At 44.7% G+C, this 24,669-nt stretch overlaps 2 protein-coding genes across 2 annotated transcripts; both read right to left on the reverse strand.

Annotated features, from left to right (window-relative positions):
• Positions 1–3,775: 3,775 nt before the first annotated feature.
• Lrit2 (leucine rich repeat, Ig-like and transmembrane domains 2) lies at positions 3,776–7,966 on the reverse strand. The gene is made up of 3 exons (XM_048336840.1): positions 7,857–7,966; positions 6,782–7,563; positions 3,776–4,524 (listed from the first exon to the last, which is right to left on the reverse strand). The coding sequence occupies exons 1-3, from the start codon at positions 7,964–7,966 to the stop codon at positions 3,776–3,778; spliced, it is 1,641 nt and encodes a 546-aa protein (XP_048192797.1).
• A 6,519-nt stretch (positions 7,967–14,485) lies between these two features.
• On the reverse strand, positions 14,486–23,332 carry Lrit1 (leucine rich repeat, Ig-like and transmembrane domains 1). The gene is made up of 4 exons (XM_048335928.1): positions 23,211–23,332; positions 20,864–21,330; positions 17,175–17,480; positions 14,486–15,444 (listed from the first exon to the last, which is right to left on the reverse strand). The coding sequence occupies exons 1-4, from the start codon at positions 23,330–23,332 to the stop codon at positions 14,486–14,488; spliced, it is 1,854 nt and encodes a 617-aa protein (XP_048191885.1).
• Positions 23,333–24,669: the final 1,337 nt, after the last annotated feature.

Here is a 24,669-nt window from a genome sequence, read left to right on the forward strand (position 1 = left end):
AGCCACATCTAGTTTAAGATTCTGTTTTGTCTGAGATAAGGGAACTGTATCTCCAAGAGAGGAGTGACTGCCCCCATACCACACAGTGGGTGGTGGCAGGGGCCTGGTCCCAGGCTCCTAGTCCATGACAAGATCTTTTAGTTGAGGCATACCTTGTCACTGTAACCATTTCTCCCAGGAAAGAACTCTTACAAAGCCTTCATGCGTAATATATTGAGGTTCTGTTCTACTTTAAGGAACCTCTTAGAAGGAAAATCTAGACATGTAGACAGTGATATAAGTTAAACTTGTTTTTGTATGTTGCTTCGTTCACTAATAGGCTCTTTGGAAAACATCAGTGGTTTTATGTGAATAGATTGTACACACATGTGATTTTCTTCATGAGTTTGTATTTTAAGGAGTTGTTGAGAGTCCTTGCCACGGTGTCTGCAACCCCTGAATCACACAGTATTGAAAGATAGACTGCAGCCTCCTGAGAGACAAGTAGACATGTATTTTCCACCCCTGCTTTAGGAGGGAGCAAGACTGAATGCAGAATCCTTAAAACATGCGTGTAATCAACTCTTTTGTAAATGGCAAATAAAAAGTCTCCTAATGAAAGGACAAAAAAAGGTGTGTGCTCACTGACTTAAGGAGACAAGTGTTCCTGAATCCTAGATCTGACTCTAAGGCAAGCTGCAAAACTTGTCCAAATTGCCACCTTAAACAATGGTATATTTGCAGACTCATATGCTGACCTTGACTTGTTCTAGGCTTGCATAGAGCTTTTATCCACAAACAGGACCAGCTTAGGTAGGGCTGTTTAGGATAGAATGAAGTCTGGAGCTAGAGTTAATTATCCCAGGACAGTTCTGAAGGGGTAAGAGCTGGGAGATTTGGCATGACCCCGACTGCCTGGAAAGCAGGCTGGTACAATGATCAAAAAGACCTCTGAGCTAGAACAGGCCAGCACATGGGCCTTGGAAGGAGAATAGGTCCCTGGATAAGCCCAGAAACTTGACCCAATTGAAAGACAATCTTGGAAACTGACTAGAGGGAAAGGGCCTAGTAGCCAGTGTGAGCCCCACTGGAAAAAAGAAAGAGGTACAGCCAACCAAAGCGACCAGCAAATGTGAGCACTGGAGGAGTTGCTGCAACCATGTCTTACTCTATTAGGGAATGGTAGTGTGAGAAACTGCCTGCTCAGTCACACTGGCACATGCCACTATCTACAAACTGGTACCATGTTAGGCTTCCAGCTAAGCATCTGCAAGGCAGGAACAGTAGCGAGGCAAAGCCACCTTTTTTTTGTCAGTCGTGGGACTTGAACTCAGGGCCTGAATACTGCCCTGAGTTTTACTGCTAGCACTCTACAACTTTGAGCAACAGCTCCACTTCTGGTTTTCTGGTGGATAATTGGAGATAAGAGTCCCATGGACTTTCTTTCCCTGGGTGGGTTTCAAACTGCGATCCTCAAATCTCAGCCTCATGGGTAGCTAAGACTACAGGAGTGAGCCACAAGTACCAGCTCAAAGCCTTCTTTTTCTCCCCAAATCCTAAGAATGGAGCATTAGCCGTGTGGAAAAAAAAAATCAATACTTGTAACTCAAAGGTATTAGTCTTTATTTTCTTGCATGTGGCTGATCTCAACTTTCTAATCATGTGAAATAATCGTTTTTTAACAGCTTGACAGCCTTAGATCTGAATTTAGGTTTTGCCACTTACATGTGATTTGAAGCAAGAGACTAAAGCTTTCTGGGCCTTGCTTTCCTTATCAACACAGAACTTGTTGCTGTTGGAGGTGACAAGAGCTGACATATGACAAGTGCCAAGAGCCAGCTTTGTGCTGCTAGTAGATCAGTAGGCAGTTGGTGTTCTGAGTTTCCAAGAGGATATCTGAGGAAGGCTGAGTGTGGTCTACACATCAGAGCACATGTCCAGGAGGGAGGACCTTTCCCTACAGCCTCATGCCGAGATTTGTCCACCCACCGGAGGCCCTGAAAGCCTTTACTTTGTGAGAAGATAAGGCAGAAGTGGAGGAGAGTAGGCAGACACCATAGCTGTTGGGGATTCACGCGGCCCTTCAACCAGCCCTGGGGCAGTGTGGGAGGGACCCTCCCACCTTCTGGCCTCAACCGGAAGAGAAGCAAGCGGTCCCCGCCTCCCGGCTTGGCCTCCCGGCTTGGCCACTTGTCTAATGGCAGAGGCCTGGCCCTTGGGGGACTGTAGTCCCCGCCCATAGAGGAAGTTCGTGACATCTCCGTGATGGACACGGTCTTTAGCCTATGATTGGCCCTTTGGCCAGTTCCCCTCCTTTCCCGCCATTACCTTTACATAACCGCCCCCCCTCAATTAAATCCTGTGAGACGCATGGACCATCAAACTGTCTCCCCGATGCCTCTCTCCGCCGCTCCTGACACATGAGGGGACAAGGGGCGGGGGAGGTTTTCAGCAACACTCTCTCCTCAGCTAAGCGCAATCCATTAGAGCACGCTTCGCCTCCTGCGGGCAGGAGATTAAAGCTGAGTGCTCTTTGACAGTTTGGGAATCAGGCATTTCCCCTGGGAGATAGGGGGAAAAGGGGGTCCCAAACCCCCCAACCTGGAATTCAGGCATCTCCCCTGGAGAAGTGGGGATAGGGGGTCCCAGAGATCCCGACACATAGCACCTGTTACCTGTGCAGCAAGCACCTTGGGTTTGGGCATCTAGCTATATGCTCCAAGGGAGTGAACAATGGATGAGATAAGAAAACCAGAAGCAGCACAATAGATCAAACATGATAGAGGAGTTTGGGGAAGAGCTAACATCCTCTGCTTCTCTAGGCACTTCAGGGCCTCATCTCGGAGCAATGGGTGTGTTGATGTTGTTGAGACAGAGTCTGGCACACTGATGGTATGGCCCAAGTAGTAGAGCACCAGCCTTGAGTGAAAAAGCTAACCAAGAACACTAGTCCTTGAGTTCAAGCTCCAATACCAGCAAAAAAAAAATTGTACTTCAACCAGCATTGATTACTGACAAGTCCTAATATTGAATAAGCATGGTATCAGTAGTGAGGAAGGTCAGTTTCTGCCCTTATTTGAGGAAACCATGGGGTTAGTGCTACTTGACACCGTAAGTCATTAAACTTTTCGAACTCAAGTTTCTTCACCTATAAAAAAGAGTACTTTTAATTTGTCTTTGGGAGGGTAGGTGTGGAAACAGAATTGGAGGGAGAAAGGATGAAAAAATACAGCAGTGATACTTACTAGACACTATATGGGAAATGAACTTTACAACTTGTGGGTGGGGATGAGAGGGAAAAACTGGGATAGAGTGAGGGAAAGGGTGACCTTGTCCAAAAGGAAGTATACTCATGACATGAATTATGCAACTGTAACTTCTTTGTACATCACCTTTATAATAACAATTACAAAAACTTAAGGATATTCTACCTCCCTGTTCAGGATAACATATATGAAGTGTTATATGCAAATGTACATATGAACATGTGACAATTATTGGGCTATGCACATACATAGAGTAATATATAGATCTATATACATAGATCATAGATTTATCTATCTCCAGGCACTGTCTATAATCAAACAATTAATTTGCTAGGTCTAGGCCTTAGATGCATAAAAAGAACTATGTCTCCCTTTTCACTTTAGAAAACTCTCTGTTAGTTCCCATGCCTGGAATACAGTCGTTATTCAATAAACACTTGTTGAATAAATGGTTGGAGCCAGGTTGAACTGCCATAGATGGTCGGATTCAGAGGAAATTCCACATCATTTCTACCCTGTAGCCTGGGCCATTAGATCTTATTTTCTTCTACTTTTTCCTCATTCTCTTCCAAAACTCTGTGTCCCTTGTCATCCTCACAGACAGTGTGATGGCCTTTAAAGGAGTCATCCTTGTATTGGGGGACAGTTTGGGGACACCTAGGAGCTTTTCTGTGATGAAGATAGCAGTGCAGGCCCCACTCTCTGCAAGGACCCTGCACAGCCCAGACATAAACACCCACAGGCACTGCTAGGAGCACAGCACACAGAACCACCGTGACATGAAGGAGGCGTTCACGAGCCTCTAACTCTCCACTATCTCTGCCTGTCACAAAGACCACACAATGGCTGTGGTGTGGGGGTTGATTCCCCAGACCTAGACATGCCTCATATTTTGTGCCAGGCAGGAGGTCATCCACAGCATATGTGTTGATTCCTGGACCCATGTGGATGACCTCCTTCCTGAGGGCCTCTTCAGATGCGATGTAGAGGGTGATCCACTCCTCAGGGGTGTTGGCCACAGCAAGCCACTCCAGCAAGATCCCACGCACTGTGTGCTTGACCACACGAAGGTCCACATAGGCACTATCTTCTGAGGAGATGGATAGAGAATTGGGTGCAGGCAAGGCCTGAACAGGCTGGACATGGAGGGAGATGACAAGGGTGCTCCTGCCAATGGAGTTAGAAGCAACACAGGTATAATTACCACTGTCCACCAGGTGAGCAGTAGGGATGACCAGCTGCGACAGAGCACCATCTTCTCCAGTAGAAGAAGTCAACACTAGGTGGAAAGAAGAGCAAAAAAGTTCTTTGCATTTCTCTGACAGGCATCTGGAAAGTTCCAATAATGCTGCTCTTTGTCCAACAATGATGGTGACCATCTATTATTAAGTATGTACTCAGTGCCCAGCATTCTCTTCCCAGGACCCCTAATATAATTAATTACATTCTTTAAAATATAAGATGTTGAGGACTAGAGAAATTGAATCTTTCAGATTGGATAGTGAGAGTTGTTCAACAGTGACAACTGATCTGGAACCTGGTTCTTCTATTTATAAACACCACACTCTTTTAAAAACTTTAGTTGCTCCCACCAACTACCTTGCCCTAGCAGAGTCTAGTATCATGGCTTTCTGATACCTCAGAATTGTATGATTAAAGATTAGACACCAACCTTGATTGCAAAAGTCAAGGAAGAGTATGAGGCCCTGATTTCAAGACCCAGTACCAACACACACACACACACACACACACACACACACACACACACACACACACAGAGAGAGAGAGAGACAGAGAGAGAGAGAGAGAGAGAATTGTATGATTGATACTGTGAACACCAATAAGTGCCTTCCAACCTCCCACATGTGCAGTGGTTCAGAGCCTAGAGCCAAATGCCTGGGTCCTATATCTTACTAAATATATGGTCTTAATCAAGGTGCTTTAAATTCTCTTGACTTTGACTTCCTTGTTGATAAAATAGGATAATGATAGCTTTCAAACAATAAGTTTGATAGTAAGTTTCCAATAAGTCTTAGCTGTTATATTTTTCCTGGAGACTAAATATAACACAATGCCAAGAATGATTACAGAACATTTCCTGCTTCTCTACAGTGATAAAGACTTTATCTCTCCTTTATGAGCATTTCACCTCCAGCCAAGAGGATGTGATCAAAATAATGAGGGGAAAAAAACAATCAATTTGGCATTTTTTAAGGTATGACAACTATCTTGTTTGACAAATTTTAATGTAGTACTTTAAGTTATCTTCTAGACAGAGGAAGATAAGGACACCGTTTCCCTCAACTTCACTGACAGCCTTGAAGAGGCCGTGCCTGGCTTTGCAAAACCTCCCAGTGCTACAGGAGATTCCTCTGGAGATCTGAAAAAAGAATACATGGTTCCTGGGAAGTAATGGCAGATTTTGAATACTATTTTGGAATCCATGGAAGTCATTTCCTCTCCTTGGGGCCTAGGGTTATAATTGCAAGATAACAAGGCTTGATCACCATAGTCACAAGACTTGAAAATTCATAGATACATATATATGTTAGTTATATATAGCATATACATATTATATACATAATATGTGAATATTATATACATATATGTATATACCATACACATATATACATATATACATGTTTACAAATATACATATCTGTTATGTACACACATAACACATATATGTTATATACATACACATGTGTTATATAATATATACATATGTATAGATCATATATACTATGTATGTATTACATGTATCATACATATGAGCATATAAGCAATACATATGAGCACAATATGCAAATATTATGTGTAATGTTTACATGAATGTACATGTGTGTATATGTATAGTATATATGTACATGTATATATGTATAATTTATGTGTAATATACATATGCACACATGCATATGTTATATGTGCATTATTTAGACATATTAACATGTATGTTATATATACATATATTCTCAGCCTTACTAGATAAGAGTTAGTTGTGCATTAGGGTTGAAGAGGAAAGAAACACTTGCTAAAATACATGACCTAGGCATTGGATTCACTGAATTCAACTCCCCATGGCAAGGGCTGGGAAATCTTATTCTAAGCAAACACCCAAGTAGCTTTGCTTGCTTTAGAAAAGAATAGATATTTTCTGGAATCAGTACTAGTTGGAAATCCTAAGATTCTAAAATTCACAGTATAGTGAACCTCACCTAGCATACTCTCAAATAATGCATTGTTTAGATAAAATTCTATAACATTTCAATGGTATACTAAATGAGACCCAGTAGATGTACTTCACTTATGCATGCATATATGTTTGAGCAAGATCTGTGCACAACCATTTGAAACAATGCTGACGGTGGAATACTACCTTGGAATCTTTTATGTTCTGTAAAGTTAATTTAGACCTATACCAATTTTACCGATACATAGCTTTCACAATGGACCATTTAGAACCTCTCCAGTGAGGTGGGGTTACTACAGACATCTGCATTTCTCCCAGATGTACTGAGAGGCTACATGTCGCTTACCATCGAATTCTCTCCACATGCTCAGGGGATATGCCCACACAATGGATGGTGAGGGGCTGGCCTGTGAAAAACACTGCAGTGTCACATTCTGTCCTGCCTGAATGGTGATATTGGCACTAGGGGTTGAGATCTGTGGCTTCATGCAAATCCTAAGATCAGTCTCATGAAAAAGCTTCCCTGCTTTAGAGAGAGGGCCCTGGCATATCAGATAGGAATTCACTAGAATAATTGGGAAGCTAATGGACTTGACAAACTGGACAAGCCCCCTTAGACGACAGTCACACTCCCAGGGGTTGTTGTGCAGTGCCAGCACCATGCTGGAGTGAAATTCCACCCCACAGTGAGGCTGCTGGTGTTTCTGGTAGGCAGGCCAGTTCAAGAAGACACTCTTGGATACAACTGTAAGCCTATTGGAGGAAAGATCAAGGTAGGTCAGGTTGGCCAGGAACTGAAGCGCTACCTCAGGGAGGAAATCAATCCTGTTGTGTTTGAGGTCCAAGACCCTTAGGAGCGGAGTGGCACGGAAGACTGTCCATGGTACTGAACGGAGTTTGTTCCCTTCCAGCCTCAGCTCTCTCAGTTCTGGCATGTGATCTAGTGCTCCGAGATGGATCACAGTGACATTGTTAAAGTTGAGCCAAAGGTACTCCAAGGCGCTCATGTTGATGAAAGACCCTCGGGGAAGTTCATACAAGGGTGTGTTTTCAATTCGCATTTGCTTCAGCTCTTCAGGAAGGCTCCCTGGAATCTTTCCCAAAGAAATAGACATACACTTCACAGTCCTGCACAAGAAATCAGAAAAGCTTTAGGATGAGTATTGGAGATTTGAAAGTGATAGATGGTAAATCCTGGCATGAGATTTGTAAATTAGATGGAAAAAAGCTACTATTTAATGAACTAAAAGAGATCTATATTTGATTTAAAAAATGCTCAGCTTACCAAAATCCAACACTAACTAAATGAGACCCATAGACATTCAAATTTCCTGCCAATTCTAGATACAGGTACACTTTGCATCATCTCTACAGAAAACCCAACCCCTATAACACTCTGGCATTCTGCCAGAACAGCGCACCTGCCAACACTCTCCTCTGAGCAGATGCATCCTGGCAGGCAGAAAGGCTGAGCTGCCTGTGTATCCAAAAGAACCAGAACTAGCAGAAAATAGTAACAACCTAAAGCCATATTTCTCTGTGAAAAACTACCTTGTATGCTTTGAATAAGCATAGCGCCAGCTTCCAAATGACAAATCCTATTATTGGTAATCCTTGGTGATGTAGGTCAGCACAGTGGTAGCAAAGCCCTTGCATGCCCACAGGTCTATTTTGGCCCAGATCACAGGCTCAGGCAGAGCCCATGTAGAGGGAGCTAGGTCTCTTGTCTAAGATCAGAACATTCACCCTTCATCTACTTCTTGAGTTTGGAAAGAAAACTCTTAAGTCATATATCCAGATTTCCTGGTTCTCTCTCCTCTTGGTCTCTTGGAGAAAGTAGGTGATGCTATGCTGGGCACCACTGCAGTTCAAGAGATTTGGCCAGAATCCATCAAAAACTTCATATCTCCCAGCTGATCCCTTAAGCCCAGGATTTCTAACTATTTATTTTTATTTTTTATTTTTATTTTTTTGCCAGTCCTGGGGCTTGGACTCAGGGCCTGAGCACTGTCCCTGGCTTCTTCTTGCTCAAGGCTAGCACTCTGCCACTTGAGCCACAGCGCCACTTCTGGCCATTTTCTGTATATGTGGTGCTGGGAAATCGAACCCAGGGCCTCATGTATACGAGGCGAGCACTCTTGCCACTAGGCCATATCCCCAGCCCCTCTAACTATTTTCTTGAAGTGACAGCAGCAATCATTCCTGTCAGTTGTTCTCTCTCCTGAACTTTGGGTGGTGAGTTAGCCAAAACAGCTGTATCTACCCAGCATGGTGCAGTTTCAAACACAGGATGGCATTTTCCAATAACACAAAAGCTTTGGGGACTGGGGGTAGAGATCAGTGGAAGATCTTTTACTGGCTTTTATCTTAAATGTGGTGTATTTCACATCATAATATTAGTTACTTGCATTTTAAAGTGGTGTGGGTAATATGACATCGCTCTGCTATAATTCAGTCTCTCAATATCTACTGGTCATCTGCTCTAAGATAGACACTTACTAGATGCCAGAAATGGACTGGTGAGCAAAAATAGTTATAAATTATCCCCTTTGCAATTTTCTCATTGCTTGTGCTTCTGAGTCTTGAGGGTTTGTCAATGTCAATGTCATTTTGACCTCTATGAGTCTGAGTTTCTCTTCTTCAGAGTGAGACTGTTAGGAAATGCCCCACAGTGCTTCTGGGATATTTTGACATTATTAACAGAAAGCACCTGGCATACAATACATGGTTTCAAATCAAGAACCTAGCTTGTAGTAGATGCCCATTCATTCACCTTCTATGGAAACAGATTCTTGAGAGGCAGAAGTGTAAACTTCTCTATTAACTGGGAGCACTTTGGATCCTGTGATTTCCTGTAAGACTCGTGATATAAAATGTACCATACAAAAGGCCTGAGTGAAAAAAATCCGCTTAATAGCCAACCAGTGAGCAGGAAGTGGGTCACCACCTAAGCTGATTACACTGCAGGGTTTCACTCATCCAGATGTATTTGATGGAGTTCCCAGGCAGCCTAAATCTACAATCTGGATACATCTCTGTGATCTCCCTCCACACAAAGTAAAAATCCAAAACAAAATGTGTAAAATAGAAGTAATGTTTATGATACTGGTAAAGATGTGCTGCCTTGATCATCATTCAAGAGTTGAGCTGCTGCTTAGCTCTAAGAAGTGTTTGGGGCCATGCCCCTTCCAAAGCAGCCCATTCCCAGAGACAGAGGAGTGAGGGAGCATTGTGGGCCAGTGTGTTCTGATGGAATCAACTTCTGTGTGTGTGTGTGTGTGTGTGTGTGTGTGCGTGCGCGTGCACACGCACGCGCCTGTGCTGGAGCCTGAGCTCAGTGCATCATGCTCCTGCTGCGCTTTTTCACTCAGGTCAAGCCCTACCACTTGAACCACACCTCTGCATCAGGCTTTTTGCTGGTTCTTTGGTGGTAAGGTTTTCTGGATTTGTCTTCTTGGTCTGGCTTTGAGCCTCAGCTCTCAGATGTCAGCCTCCTGAGTCCCTAAGATTAAAAACATAAGTCACTATCACCCAGCTGATGGATCAACTCCAGAGTTCTCACTCCAGAGTCTGCTATCAAGTTTTCCAAGACTGCATCAGACTTGCTTTTGAAAATACACACAACTCAGTCTATCCCAAACCATAAGTGAATTCCTTTCCTCTTAGAGCCAAATAAAAGCCTAAAGAATCTTCTTGCTTCCCTATTTCTTCTCTGTCCATTCCATGCTAACCTTTCCACAAAAATCCAGCTCCATCCAGCTTTCCATAAGTTGGCTGAGAATGTGTCAGAAACCCCCCTGGCATTCTATCACATAGGGCCCCCCTCCTCTTTTGACCACTTTGTTCTCTAGTTTCCTGATTTGGCATAAAGGTGAAAGGAGTAGTTAATGGTGGGAGTCAAGGCAGAGGACTGGGACAATTAAAGGTGTTAGGGACAAATCACTCAGGTAAAATAACTTGTGGCTAAGAAACTCTGACAATAAGGGGGAGGGACCCAAAACTATGCTGACCTCATTTCCCTTTCCTTATCAGGAATTCAGCTCTTAAGAGTTCTTAGAAGAAACAGAATTACTCTGTGCTTATGAAATAGCTAGATATAAATGGCTCCTGGGAAACTTCTCACTGGCTAGTCTTTTTCTTTTTTTTTCCAGTCCTGGGCCTTGGACTCATGCCCTGAGCAGTGTCCCTGGCTAATTTTTGCTCAAGGCTACCACTCTGCCACTTGAGCCACAGTGCCACTTCTGGCCATTTTCTATATATGTGGGGAATTGAACCCAGGGCTTCATGTATACAAGGCAAGCACTCTTGCCACTAGGCCATATTCCCAGCTTGTCTTGTATTTATAGACTTGGTAAGAGACTATCCTGCCTGTTCAATTAGAAAATTCCACTCACTACTATTAGCAAATAAATATTGGCATAATTAACAAAACTTTCACATAGCACAGATAGAGAACTGAACAGCCTATGAGAGATGAGACATGTCTTTCTTTTCCAAGCTAGAACTCTTTCCTATCCTTCCCAAGACACCTGAGAGATCACAATATCCAAGCCCCCCTGAAATACAAAGACCATGTGACTCATGTTATACCTAGTGAAATGTTAGGGTAAGATGTTTGAAAAATCCCTACATTCTTCTCCAGTCTCTTTGTTCTCCGTCTGGGGCAATTGTTGGTATTCTAGATGGTGGAGCCTCCATTAACCTGGTCCCTGAGTAAGTGATGCAGAGTCTGCTCCTTCCACCCCCACCCTCACCCCAATCTACATTCCTACTCATTCAAATATACTTTTTTACTCTTTTAGATTCAGGACCAGGATTTGAACTTGGTGACTGATGCTTTTGCTCATTGGCTAGTGCTCTACCAAGTAAGACACATCTCTGACACATTAAATTCACTCTTAAAGAGCAGGGAAAAAAAGATATGTGTTAAGCCACTAGAATTGGAGAAATGCTACTGTGTCATAAACCTAATGTAACTACAATGTCCTTGAAACTGAGTAAAATATAGTCTAATGCTTATCAATCCATACTTGCCTTTACTAGATTATATGTTAGTTAAAACCAAAATTTTCAGCTCTGCTCCTCTAAATAATCTGCTCAGTGAGTCTTCTTGATTGACAGCCTCATCTGATGCCTATATCCACTTTCCAGAACATATGGTCTATTGTTTTAATTTACCCTGAAACCTAGGTAACTGAAATAAGTGACTTTGGGCTTATCTTCTGCCTCCTTAGAGAAAAAAAAGATGTGCTGGAGATGCCACAATTACAACCAACCTCCAAAGTAAACTTGTAAGGTAAACCTACTGGGAGCTCATCATGAACCATTATATTGATCATCATCTTCTGGGACACTCAGAGGTCATTCCTTTTTCATGAACTGACTCATGCTTACTAGATATATACTAAAATATTAATAGATAAACCAGACACCATTTATTTTTCTGTAGCATGGTAATTTTTGAAATATTTGTGGAGACAATTCATAATGACCTTCCCCTATAAGAGCAAATCGGGGAAGAGCAAACACATAAAGGGAGGTTGACAGAAGGACATTGGAAGGCTGAGGCTGACCATTTTGAGGACCACGACTCAAGAGTTAAGACCTTAGTAAATCACTGAAAATTTTAATCTGCTCCTTCTCCTCCTCTTCCTCCTTTGAATCACTTACTTCCCCCAAACAATTCTCTCTCTCTTCTCTCTGTCTCTCTCTCATACTAATGCTTGCTCCCAAGTTCCTCATTTTTCTTCAAAGTCCATTAAAACTGGCTAAATGTCAAATGTTTGGGATCAATAACTTTTCAGTCAGGCTTAAGTCAACATTTAAAGGTGACATCTTTGATTACTTGTAGCTGTGTGTGTGTGTGTGTGTGTGTGTGTGTGTGTGTGTGTGTACACACCAACTCTGGGACTGGAACTCAGTAGATGGATTCTGTCTCTGAACATTATTTTGCTAAAGGCTAGCACTCTACCAGTTAAGCCACATCCCCATTTCTGGTTTTTGGATAGTTTATTGGAGATAAGAGTCTCACAGACTTTTCTGCCTGGGCTGGCTTCAAGTTGTGATCCTCAGATCTCAGCCTCCTGAGTAGTTAGGATTACAGGCATAAGCCACTGACATCTGGCTCACGTAGCTCTTTTTATCTACTATATTTATATTTGTTCTGATTTAAGAGTAGTCTGCAACTCTCCTCCTGTACTGAACTATTGTAAATAAGTCTTGAGTATCTAAAGACACAGCAGATATATATTTATATCTATATCTATCTATACACACACACACACACGCACGCACACACATATACACACACAATATACCCAGGGAAGGGGTTGACAAACTATAGTCTATGGGCTCAATCCAGATTTTCAGTTTTTTTATAAATAACATTTTATTGGACCACAGTCATGCCATTAACTCACAGATTGTTATTGAATTTACATCCCATTGGAAGAATTGAACAGTGATAGACTCCATAATATTTATTATCTGTTACTTGTTACAAAAAAAATGGCCCTTGATATAGATAGTTTTTGTCATCATCAAACTGAATAGTTTCTTTTGCCAATGATGATGGCTCACAGATATAATCAAACTATATCCCCACACAATGGAAGAAAAATATCCAGATATTGAAACTGCAAGCTTATCTACATAGGTGTTGTCATTGTGTTGATCCAAAACAACTCATTTTCCACAGTGAATCTATTATGGATCACATTGCAGAGATAAATACCAAATAACAACTCTTTGCCTGGCTAAAAAATTGCCCAATCTATATTTCAAAAGCTACTCCACTCCTCCCCTGCAAAAATCAATTCTTTGGTTCTCAGTTTTGTCATCTTCAGAATCAAGTAGAATCAACCTGCAGAGTGGGTTGTCATAAGAATTCAAATGTGAGAAAGTTAGAAGAGATATTATGAGAGGTCATTTGTAAGTGTGAAAAGGATTTGTATCTAGAAAATGTCCCCATGATGTTGAGTTTCTTGCTCATGACTAACCAAGTAATTCCTTAAGATCATTTTCTGCCCCCAAATATTCTCAGTTGTTACCCCAAATACTTGAAACTAGGTGTCTTGGTTGCTCCCCACTAGAGCTGAGCTCTGTGGATAAGGAACAAGAGAAGCCATCACTTCCCTGGGAATATTCATTTTCTCCTATGCAATGAGATACCAACTCAGTGGTTTCCAGCTTTAGGCAAAGCTGAGTAAAAATCATCTTCTGAAGGGGTACACTGAGTGACCAGGAGGGCTCCAAGACATTTGCAAAAGCCCATGTAAGTTTCTGTAGGGATCATCGAGGAAAAGGTGATCAGGGAGCCTGGCAGCACTGGTGTGACAGTAGCTCTGCCAGAGAAGGTCTCTTGGATTCCCCTCTCCCTCCCATCTTGAGAACAAATGAGCAAAGCTCTCCTGAGCATCAGCCAGATCTTAAAATTTATTGAACATCAATTGATTATCACTGAACAGAAGTGACATCCAGAAACAAATGTTGGGATTTAGAGAATAGATGTTGGAATTCCACCACATGGATGAGTGACGTGTGTGTGTGCTTGAACTCAAGTCTCAAGGCCTCATACTCTTGCTTAGCTTTTACAGTCAAGGCTGGTGCTCTATGGCTGGAGTCATACCTCCATGTCTGGCATTCTGCTGGATAATTGAAGGTAAGAGTTTCTTGGATTTGTTTCCTCAGGCTGGTTTTGATCAGGGATCTTCTGATCCCAGTCAGCTTCCTGAGTGGGTTTACAGGAGTGGGCCACAGGAGCCTGGCAGCTTTTGCTTCCATTTGTTATGTAGCAAAAACACCGACTGTCAGAGACCAATCTCTTAGCCCCCCCCCTGATAAACCAATGACTGTTTTCAGAGCTTACTGAGTTAATGCATATGAAGGACTTAGGACAGACACTTTCTGGCACACGATTGCTTAGAAAGCATTTGCTGTTGCTGATGGAGACCATAGGGATGAGCAGGTATCCATTCAATCGAAGTGTCTGAGCCCATCTTCAGGCGTTAGAGTGACTGTCGGACTCTGAGTGGACCAAGCGGCTCTGGCATCAGCAGAAGTATTCATTGATGCGCCGGCCACCCCTGGCCCCCAAGGCCTGGGAGTCCAGGCTGGAGCGGGCCGAGAGGAGCCTGTCCCCCTCCCCAAGGCTGCTCCGGGACAGCAGTTCGGAGCCGTCCTGGCTGTGGCGCAGCCTCTCCAGGTGGACATAGGCCCCAGCGGCCTCCGCCGAGCCCCGAGCGCGGCACTTGCGGCAGCGCCTGCGGAGCGCCCCACAGCACACCAGCAGCGTCGGAGGCAGTGCGATGATGGCGGCTACGCTGATCACCACCACGTTGATGAGCCGCTGGGTGCCCTCGGCGTCCACCACCTCGTCGGTGGAGAAGACCACGCATTGCTCCCTGCGGGGCGCCAGGCCCCGCGCGCACACGCACGCCACGTACTTGGTCTTGGGCGCCAGGCCCTCGAGGGTGACGCGGGTCTTCCCTGGTGGCACCAGCACCCGGCGCATGTCCCGCTGCCCGAACACCGCGTAGAGGACGCTGAGGGCGGTGGCGTTCCATGCCTGGGGGGCCTTCCACACCAAGGACACACTGTGGTAAGTGTCCCCCACCACCTTCAGAGACCTCACCATCTGTGCCTCCGGAGGCTCCTCCTGCCGGCCGGTGGCACCCATCTGCAGGTGTTGCAGGGTCAGTGCTTCCTTCAGGCTGGGCACAGAGGGCCGAGGGGCTGCGGGCTCGGGGACACGGGGGACGTGCCTGGCCACCAGCTTGTTGTTGTAAGCTGCGGCTTCCATCCCCTCCCCCATCCTGGCCAGCAGGGCCTCCGGAACCCCACTGTGCTCCGTGGAAGTCTGGGGCTCCGTGACTAGCAGGGAGATGAGAGTCTCCGAGGCTCCCAGGAAGTTCTGGGCCTGGCAGATATAGTCACCGGAATCTAGGCGAGTCACGGCAGGCAGCTCCAGCAGAGACCAGCTGGAGCCATCGCTGGAGACTTCCTGGTGCACTAAAGAGAGAAGAGGCAGATGTGAGAGGAGGAATGAGCTCAACTTCCCCCATGTCCTCTGCCAGGGATAAGTTCACAGCTTCTGATTTGCACACTCGATAATGGCCTTGCTATGCCAAGAAAACACGGCAAGCATTTAATATCATTCAAGGTTCAGTTCATTGGGTCATTCAAGGCTTCTCCACCAGCCCTTTCCCTTCATAGCTGAATACTATTGGCTTAGACTAGCCAGGGGATCAAGATTGCCTGGGCTCCAACTGTGAGGAGTTCATGAAGCTTCAGGCTGACACTGAGCCTAAGAATAAATTGCCTTTGAAATCTGAGCTGTTCAAAGTGGTTTTTTGTTTTGCTCTGTTTTGTTATTGTCAGATGTGGGACTTGAACTCAGGGCCTGGATGTGGTCCCTGAGCTCTTTTGCTCAAGGCTAGCACTCTACCACTTTGAGCCACAGCTCCACTTCTGGTTTTTGAGTAGTTAATTGGAGATAAGGGTCTCAAGGGGATTTTACTGCTCAGGCTGGTTTTGAACCTCAATCCTCAGATTTCAGGCTCCTGACTAGCTAGAATTACAGGTGTGAGCCACCAGGACCCAGCTCAAAGTGTGCTTTTTAGGGTGTAGGAGTCTCATAGAGGTTATTCCTTAGGAGCACCAGACAGGTGAATTGGAAGGTAGGATGGTCAGGTGGTGAGCTCAAGGCAAAGGCCCAGTTGGAAGTTCCCTTCTCATCCCTGCTCACACCCACTACCAAGTCAATGAGAGCATCTTTACCTTCCTGATTTACATAATGGAGCTTTGGGTACCATTTTGCTTGTAAATTTATTTATAGAACCCTCTGACAATCTAGTTGAGAGAGAGGGCCAGAAGGCATGTGAGGTTTACTGATTCAGTGCTAAATCACCCCCCCGCCCCCATTTCTGCCTGCGATGGCTGTGATTTCCACCTTCTCTGCCGCCATGGCAGAGATGAGTCATCTCTGCCCACACAGCCTCACAGAAATAGGACACACTATTGGAATCCCAGTTTCTTCTCACACAAGCTGTATGATGTAGGCAAAGCATTTACTTGCTTGAAAAGTAAAGATAATCAGGTTGTTCATTAAAATTCTAGGCATAATTCACTTCACATAGTGATAGGCACACGTGAAGAGCGCAAGAGATGATTACCTCCATTATTAATTACCCCTGATAACACTACCTTCATATTCACAACTGGGAGACTTGCTATAAGTATTAAATACATCAAAAGAGTATCTTTAAAAAAAAAAGAGTATCTTTGGCCAAATATCACTTTTTAAGATTCTTCCCCAAATGCCCTGAGTCTTGAATACAGTGCTGGTTACAGCACAGGTTTTGAGCATGGGGACAAGGGGACTTAAACAATTTTAAGTTGTTGATATCCAACTCCATTCAGACAAATGAAAGTCCAGCCTGGGTCCAACCTGTCTACCACCCAGTGTGGAAGTACAGCACAGAAGTCACTGCACAGCTGGGCACAGCTGGGTATACTGGTGGCTCATACCTGTAATCCTAGCTGAGATCTGAGGATCATAGTTCAAAGCCTGTGAGAGTCTTATCTCCAGCTAACTAGCAAAAAGCTTCACATCAGAGTATGGCTCAAGTGATAGAGCACCCCCTTGAGCGAAAAAGCCAAGAAAGAGTGAAAGGCCCTGAGTTTAAGTCCTAGTACTGGCATACACACCCCCAAAAAAGTCTCTGCTGTAGCTCACATACCTGTGCCATTGAGTGGGTGCCCATTGGCTCTCCGCCAACTCATCTCGGGCCCAGGGACCCCCGTGGCTCCACACCGCAGCAATACCGTGCTACCCACAGGGGATATGATGCTGGTCACCCCTGGATGCAGCTCCGGGCCCTGACATTTCCGGAGCTCCAGCTGGCTGAAGGCCACTCCAGCCAGGCTACGTGGGTTGCCACACTTCAGTCTGGCTTCAATGAAGACTAAGTTTGGGACCCAGCCATCCAGAAGATGGACCAGTTCATAGAGTCGGCAGTCACATACCCAAGGGTTGTCCTGTAGACCTGAAGGAGTGTGTGAGAGAAGGCAAGAAGTGAGTCCCAGGTCTCCCTTTCCCCTCAGGTAAAATGAAGCAGCTCAGGCAAAGGAAACAGAACTGGCCTACAGGCCCAGCTTCTTGTCTTGCTAGTTATATGACCTTAAACATGCTTCTTTATTTTGAATAGCACCATTACTTCCCTTCTACATTGCTGCCGGCATCAATAAAAACATATAAGTACAGGGCAAGTCATACAGCATACTGACAAAATGCATTACCACCATCATACTGAAGCTAATTCTCTCAAGCCACTGGCAGGGCTAAGGGCAAATTGTAGTAATTGCAATATGCCAAAATCTGCTTTGTTTCACTGACTCCTGACCTTTGACCCCAGGCCTCCCTGTCTAAATGGCATGTTTGGCATCAATAAGAATGGTTCATTTGACATAAGCTCAAGTGGGGAAAATGGTAGGGTAAGAAGAATAGAAAATAAAATCGTATGCTTTAGCCCCAATCCTCTTATTGTTGAATATGAGCAGATCACTGGTGGCTTATACCTGCAGTCCTACCTATTCAAGAGGCTGAGATCTAGAATTGTTATTTGAAGCCAGTCTGGACAAAAACGTCTGTGAGACTTTCATCTCCAATTAACTACTAGAAAACTGGAAGTGACACAGTGGCTTAAAGTGATAGAGTGCTAGCCTTGAGTAAAGAAAAGCTCAGGGACAGTGCCTAGGCCCTGAGTTCAAGTCCTATGACTGACAAAGAAAGAAGGAAAAGAGAGAGAGAGAAAGAGAGAGACAAAGGCAATGAATCTTGTTGAAATTGTTTTGAGAAAGGGGGGACAGGGCAGGATAAGGGGAGAAATAGAGGGGATGAGTTTGCATTTCTAAAATACAATATGAAAGTATTTGTTATAATGTTCTTTTTTTCATGGGGGAGGTATGCCAGCACTGGGGGTTTGAACTCAGGGCCTGAGCATGGTCCTTGAGCTTTCTCATTCAAAGATGATGTTTTACCACTTGAAACACACTTCCACTTTAGCTTTATGGTGGTTAGTTGGAGATCAAAGTCTCAAAAAGTTCCCTGACTGGGCTGACCTTGAACTGTGATCTTCAGTTCTTAGCCTCTTGAGTAGCTGGGATTATAGGTGTGAACCACCAGCATCCAGCTGTGATTTTCTTTTTGTATACTCAAAGGTTGCTATTAAATTTGATAGAATATTATAATCCATGTTATGTTATTCATTTATGTACATATATTTGGAAAGGGGATGTCAAAGGCTTAGAGAAGGTATGTTTGGATCTGCTTCATGTCACAGACTCTCAGGTCCTTTTGAGTGCAACTGGGGTACAAGCTGCTTCTTTGTTCCATCCTAACAAAAGCTGGTGCCTGGTGTTAAATGCACTCATAATACATCTACAATCCAAGATTCATCACTAATTCAGTTCTGGTGGTAAGCTACTTGGCAAAAGCCTGTTACAAAATGATCCCAAAAGAATCAATACAAAAAGTAAAGTAGAACAACAGTAAACTTTCACCTTTCAGATTAACAATAGTGAAGCGTTTTGACCAGTTTAGTTGTTAGTTGAATAAGGGAATCAATTTCTGGTTTCTAGTGGGAGTGGTGGTGGTAGTGTGTAAATGCCAATACTGGGGCTGGAACTCAGGGCCTCACACTCTGACTTGGCTTTTTCACTCAGGCTGATGTTCTACCCCTTGAGTCATACCTCTACTTCTGGATTCTTACTGGTTAATTGAAGAATCTCATGGATTTTTCTGCCTGGGTTGGCTTTGAAGCTCAATCCTCAGGTCTCAGCCTCTTGAATATCTAGGATTATAGGTATGAGACATCAGTTACCAGCCTAGACTTCCTGTTTTGTTCATTGATGTATATCTAGTACCCATAATTGTATAGCACAGGAAAAAAAATTGCTGGATGATTACAATGAATTAATGATCTTGACTGGTGCAGTGGCTCAAGTGGTATATTCTTCCAACAAAAGAAAGGGAAAAGGGAGAGAGAAAAAGTGAAAGAGAGAGCTAGAGTGTGAGAGAATGTAATTTGTTGGGCTGGAGGCAAGGCTCAGCAGTAGAGCACTTTCCTAGCTAGCACAAGGCCCAGGGTTCAGACCTCAATGCTGTCAAAAAGAAAAAAAGAGCTCATGAATGAATGGCCTTACACAGTAGTGTGGAGAATGGGAATTGTGCCAGGTATGTTTGAATTATGAGGCTGATTCTAAAATGTTCGCTATGCACACTCCATGATCTAGCAATTGTGCTTTCTAGCTCTTATGCTTCGGAAACATGAGAGTGTGCACACAAAAATATATTGGCGAGAATGTTCTCTGTGACATCCCAGGTTTTAACAAAATAATGAGGACATTCTAAGGGTGCTTTGAGGAGGGATGGCCACTATAAGATATGGTGAAATACACTATGGAATATTGTGCAGTAGTTTAAAAAAGGGAACTTGTTACATTTGTAGTAATTTGCAAAGGCCTCTGAGATACATAGTTAAAAGAGAAAGATAATAGACAGATAGATAGAGTAACACATATATATGTATAACTTTATGCATGCTTATATGTAAGAATTTGTATACATATACAAATGTATTTCAAAAGATAGGGATGTTTCTGGAGAGAATGAGAATAGGAAAACAAACTTGTCCTTAGCCTCCTTGGTTATGTTTTAAATATTTATATTCATGTAAGTGTTATGTGATTCAAATAGATTTTCCAGATGTGCCTCATCTATCATTCTCAGGACCAGGTGGGTGCCTTGGGAAGAAAATGGGACTTGGTTCACCTGGTAAGTCTTTATTACAAAGAGGAAGGAAGAGGAGATAAAGGAATCTGGTGATGTGATGTGTTAGGCTAACCCTGAAGTGGGAAACTGAGTCACAGAGGGAGCTTCCTGTTACTTTTATGACCTGGAAGGCCTGTTGTAGTTTTGTTTCATTTTGCTTTGTTTTTGGGGGGATATTTTTGCTTATTTTTTTTTAATTCACAGCACTGTGACATGAATTCCTATAGTAGGGCTTGAACCTTCAGCTCCCAAGACTGTTATGTTAGGAAGCCATGATTTTTCTTTTCTGGCCAATAAATTAGACTGGCCAATAAATTGGACTTTAGTCCAATCTACTCAGAAGGACTAAAGTTTGAAGCCAGCCTGGTCAGGAAAGTCCCTGAGAATCTTTATCTCAAAAAAACTACTCAGAAAAAATCTGGAAGTGGCGCTGTGGCTAAAGTGCTAGCCTTGAGCAAAAAGAGGCTCAGGGCAGTGCCCAGGCCCTGAGTTCAAAATCCATGACAGGCAAAAAAAAAAAAAAAGACAGAAGCTTAGAAACTTATTCAAGACCTCAGGATCCTATGAGAAGTTGAGAGGAAGGATGCCATCTCTTACCTAGGACCAGCCTGGTGTGGTGGCCTGGAGGGAAGGAGCCTGTCTTCAAGTGAGCCCAGGTGAGCAGCAGCTCCTGCGGGAGCCTCATCAGCTGGTTACTGGAGAGGTCCAAGAAGGTGAGGTTTCCTAGGAAGCGAGCAGCCTCAGGTGGCACCACAGAGAGGCGGTTGGCCTGCAGGTCCAGCAACCGCATCTGTGGGACGTCCCTGAGTGCAGCCCAGGGGAAGGTGACCAGGCGGTTCCCAGGCAGCCGCAGCTCCCGAAGGCGATGCAAGCCTCGCAGCATGAGCACACTGAGCTCACTGAGGGCATTGAAGGGCAGCCACAGCTGCTCCAGGCGGGCCAAAGACCTGAAGGCCTCCCCTGGCACCCTGCGGATGGCTGTCCTCTCTAGGCACAGCCTGCAGGTGTCTGGAGGGACAAATGCTGGAGGCAGGGTCATATCAGGGTCACTGCAAATCACTGTCCTGGACAGAGAAATGAGAGATACTTGAGTAAGGGTCCTGCCAGGTCAGGAGCTCACCACCACCACCCTCCCGCCATTACCTATATGAGCCTCACTCCCAAATCTGCCAGTTAACAAAGGACACTATGTCCACTGCATGATGGGCTCTGGAGAAGCCTGGAAACAAGCAGCCTATGTTTTCATTTTGGAGGACTATTGCTTTAAAAGCAGAGTCTTTCTGGCACTTGTGGCTCACACCTGTAATCTTAGCTACTCAGAATGCTGAGATCTAAGGGTCACTGTTCAAAAACAGCAGGAAAGTCTGTGAGACTCTTATCTTCAACAAAACTACTCAGAAAAGGCTGGAAGTGGTACTGTAACTCAAGTGGTAGAGTGATAGTCTTGAGCAAAAGAAGCTCAGGAACAGTGCCCAGGCACTGAGTTCAAGCCCTAGAACTGGCAATATATATATATATATATATATATATATATATATATATATATATATATATATGCATATATATATATTTTTTTTAATAAAAGGGATAACATACAAATTTAGCCTACTGAGAGTCTGGAGCTCTCATTTTCAAGACTTTTATCATTGTAGCCCCTGTGAACCAATCAGAGAGTCTTACTAGCTCCTTCCATTGCTCTTTTTCCCCAAACAGTGACAGGCATGCTATGTTTTGTTCTCTTATGCTTGTGTCTAAAGTTGAGGCTGGAGAGACCTCAGGAAGCTGTCTTACCGCCACCTAACACAAGGGAAAGAAAGAGAGGATGGAATTCCAGAAGATTGGAGAGTGGATAGGACAAGGCTGAAACAGAAGCTGAAGTCTTTGCAAGTAAAGAAATGCAGAGGTCATTCATGGATAAGCTGAGAAAGTTAGAGGAATAATGGTGTAAGGACTGTGGAAGAAAGGAAGAAACCCAGCTACGGCAGAAGAGCAAAGGTCCACAAACCACAACGGCCCTGAGAAGGTCCTATGGAAAGAAAGGAGAAAATGAAGATGTAGACAAGGACATCAAGAATGAGGCTGAGCCAGGCACCAATGACTCACACCTGTAATCCTAGCTACTCAGGAGTCTAGATCTGAAAATCTGGGCTCAAAACCGGGACAAGCAGGAAATTCCATGAGATTCTTATCTCTAATAAACTACCCCAAAAAGCTGGAAATGGAGCAAAAGAAGCTTGGGGATAGTACCCTGTCCATGAATTCAAACCCCAGGACCAGCACAGGGAAAAAAAAGTGCAGCTGAGGAAGGACAGATCATGCTCAAATGGACTGGAAACTCCTGGCATTTAAGAGCACCTACGGAAAGGGGTCAAGGCTAAAGCTCCTGCGGGCTTCCAGAGGTGTGAAGGGGAAGTCCTGGATATGCTTTGACATCCCAGAGATCAGAGGATTGGTAAAGGCCAAGGACACAGGGACTGGGATCCACAGAAACAAAAATCAAATGGAAGGAGGCAAAGATAGGAGAAGAGAGATGTAAGGAAGTGACTTGCTGGACCTTAAAGAGGGCTCCTTCCCACCGGGATCCTAGAGAAGGACGAGGAGGATGTCCAGGAGCAGAAACACTTCTTAAGTAAAGGTTCCTGAGACCTGCTGGGCAGAGAAACCCTCCTGCTTGCTGGAATACGAAAGAGCACAAACAATTCCTATAGGAGCCTGGGTTTCAAGAGCCAGGGAGTTGGGGCCTCTCCTAGCCATGGGTCAGGGGCCATGAAGCTCACTGTTCCCAGAAGCTCACTGGACCCAGAAGCTCACTATTCATCAAATTGTCTCAGGTTTTCAGGTAGGGATAAGTGCTGAACATCTAAGCACTCCCAACCCAGCCCAGCCCATAAGACAATGAGGACTCAGCAACATCCTCCCCCTCCCCTTACTCCTGGTGCCATACCTGGCCTTACTGCCATCGCCCAGGAGGTGAAGGCTGCAGCTGCATTGAGAGGGGCAGGAACCCCAGGCTTGGTAGGGCCCCCCAAGGGCCAGGAGCCAGAGCATGCCCACTGCTACCCACATGACTCCTGGATCCTCTGTGGCCTGGGCAGGGGGCCTGTACTTGGTCTTCTCCGTCCTGCCAGCCCCACAAACCCAGCAGCTGCCCACTTGCTTGCTGCCCTCCCTCCCTCTACATCCCTGCCTAAGGCCATCGGATAAACATGGACAGGCTGGGGATTAGGGAGGGAAGCCCTAGCCACACCACTCAGCCGCTTATTGCTTCCTGAATCACCAGCACTGAAGGCGGGAGATGGAGGACCCCTTTCCATAGCAACAGCTCCAGACTGCTGGGATGCAGCAAAACAAAGCAAGCGCACAGCTGGCCACAAGCAAACTGGCTACTAGATTGGCTGGCTGAACTGCCCACCTGCAAAGTACTCCATGCCAACCAGGCTGTGGGTAGCTCATTGGGCTGCTGGGATTCTGGGAAAATGGAATCAAAATTCAGACTTCTAATGAGGGCCTTTGGAAATGCTCTCTGATGACATTCTCTTTACTGAAAAAGCAGTCCATGGAGCAAGGCCTTCCTGAAAGTGAGAAGGGTATTAGGAAGAGCCCAAGCTCTACAGTCATGCTCCTAGGTTCAAATCTTAGCTCTTCCATTTACGGGCTGTGACATCGGGTGAAATTATATCACCTTTCTTGGCCTCTGAGTCCACATTGCTACTAAAAAGGAAACAAAGTTATTCCACCTATAGTGCTGATGAAAGTCAAACAAAGCAAGTTTCCATGGCCTTGACCACCTGGGGGAATGGATGATCTGTCATCAGTTGCATATACTCTGTGCTATTGGATGTCCCTGCTCAGGAGAAGCTGGAAAGATGCTGATGTTTCGGAGACCTCAGAGATGGCTCCTTTGGGCTCATGAGCCATCTCATCTACTGTGCAAACTGCTGCCTCCCCTGAAATCCCCATAAGACCTCCAGTCTTTGAATACTGAAATCACATCTGCACCCTTCTGGGTATTATCTTCAAAGCAAAAGGGAAGAGGTATGTCTGTGGGAAGGTAGAGTTCCCTACCTCAAGATGTGGTGCTCCAAGGAGGGGCCCAGGCAAGCACCTCCTATGACCTCCTATGGTTTGTAGAGAAGACACTTGTGGTCTTTACCTGTTGGCCCCTCCCCAATATGATCCTGCCTAACCTACTGGGAAAGCAAAAGCCCTAGGGGACTGGGGAAGGGGTTGGGAGGGCGGAGCTGAGTCACACTCAGGTGACTCATCCCTTTGTTCTTCACATTTGACTCTAAGATTTTGCTTTCTGGTCCAACATCTCTACTCATACCCTTTGTCTTTTCTAGAAGGTTCCCCTTTCCCTCAAGCCCAGGGTCTGGGTTAGTGATGTTGGCTTGAGGAAGATA

This window comes from Perognathus longimembris, chromosome 2, assembly GCF_023159225.1.
Source record: "Perognathus longimembris pacificus isolate PPM17 chromosome 2, ASM2315922v1, whole genome shotgun sequence".
In the NCBI taxonomy this organism is placed as follows: Eukaryota; Metazoa; Chordata; class Mammalia; order Rodentia; family Heteromyidae; genus Perognathus; species Perognathus longimembris.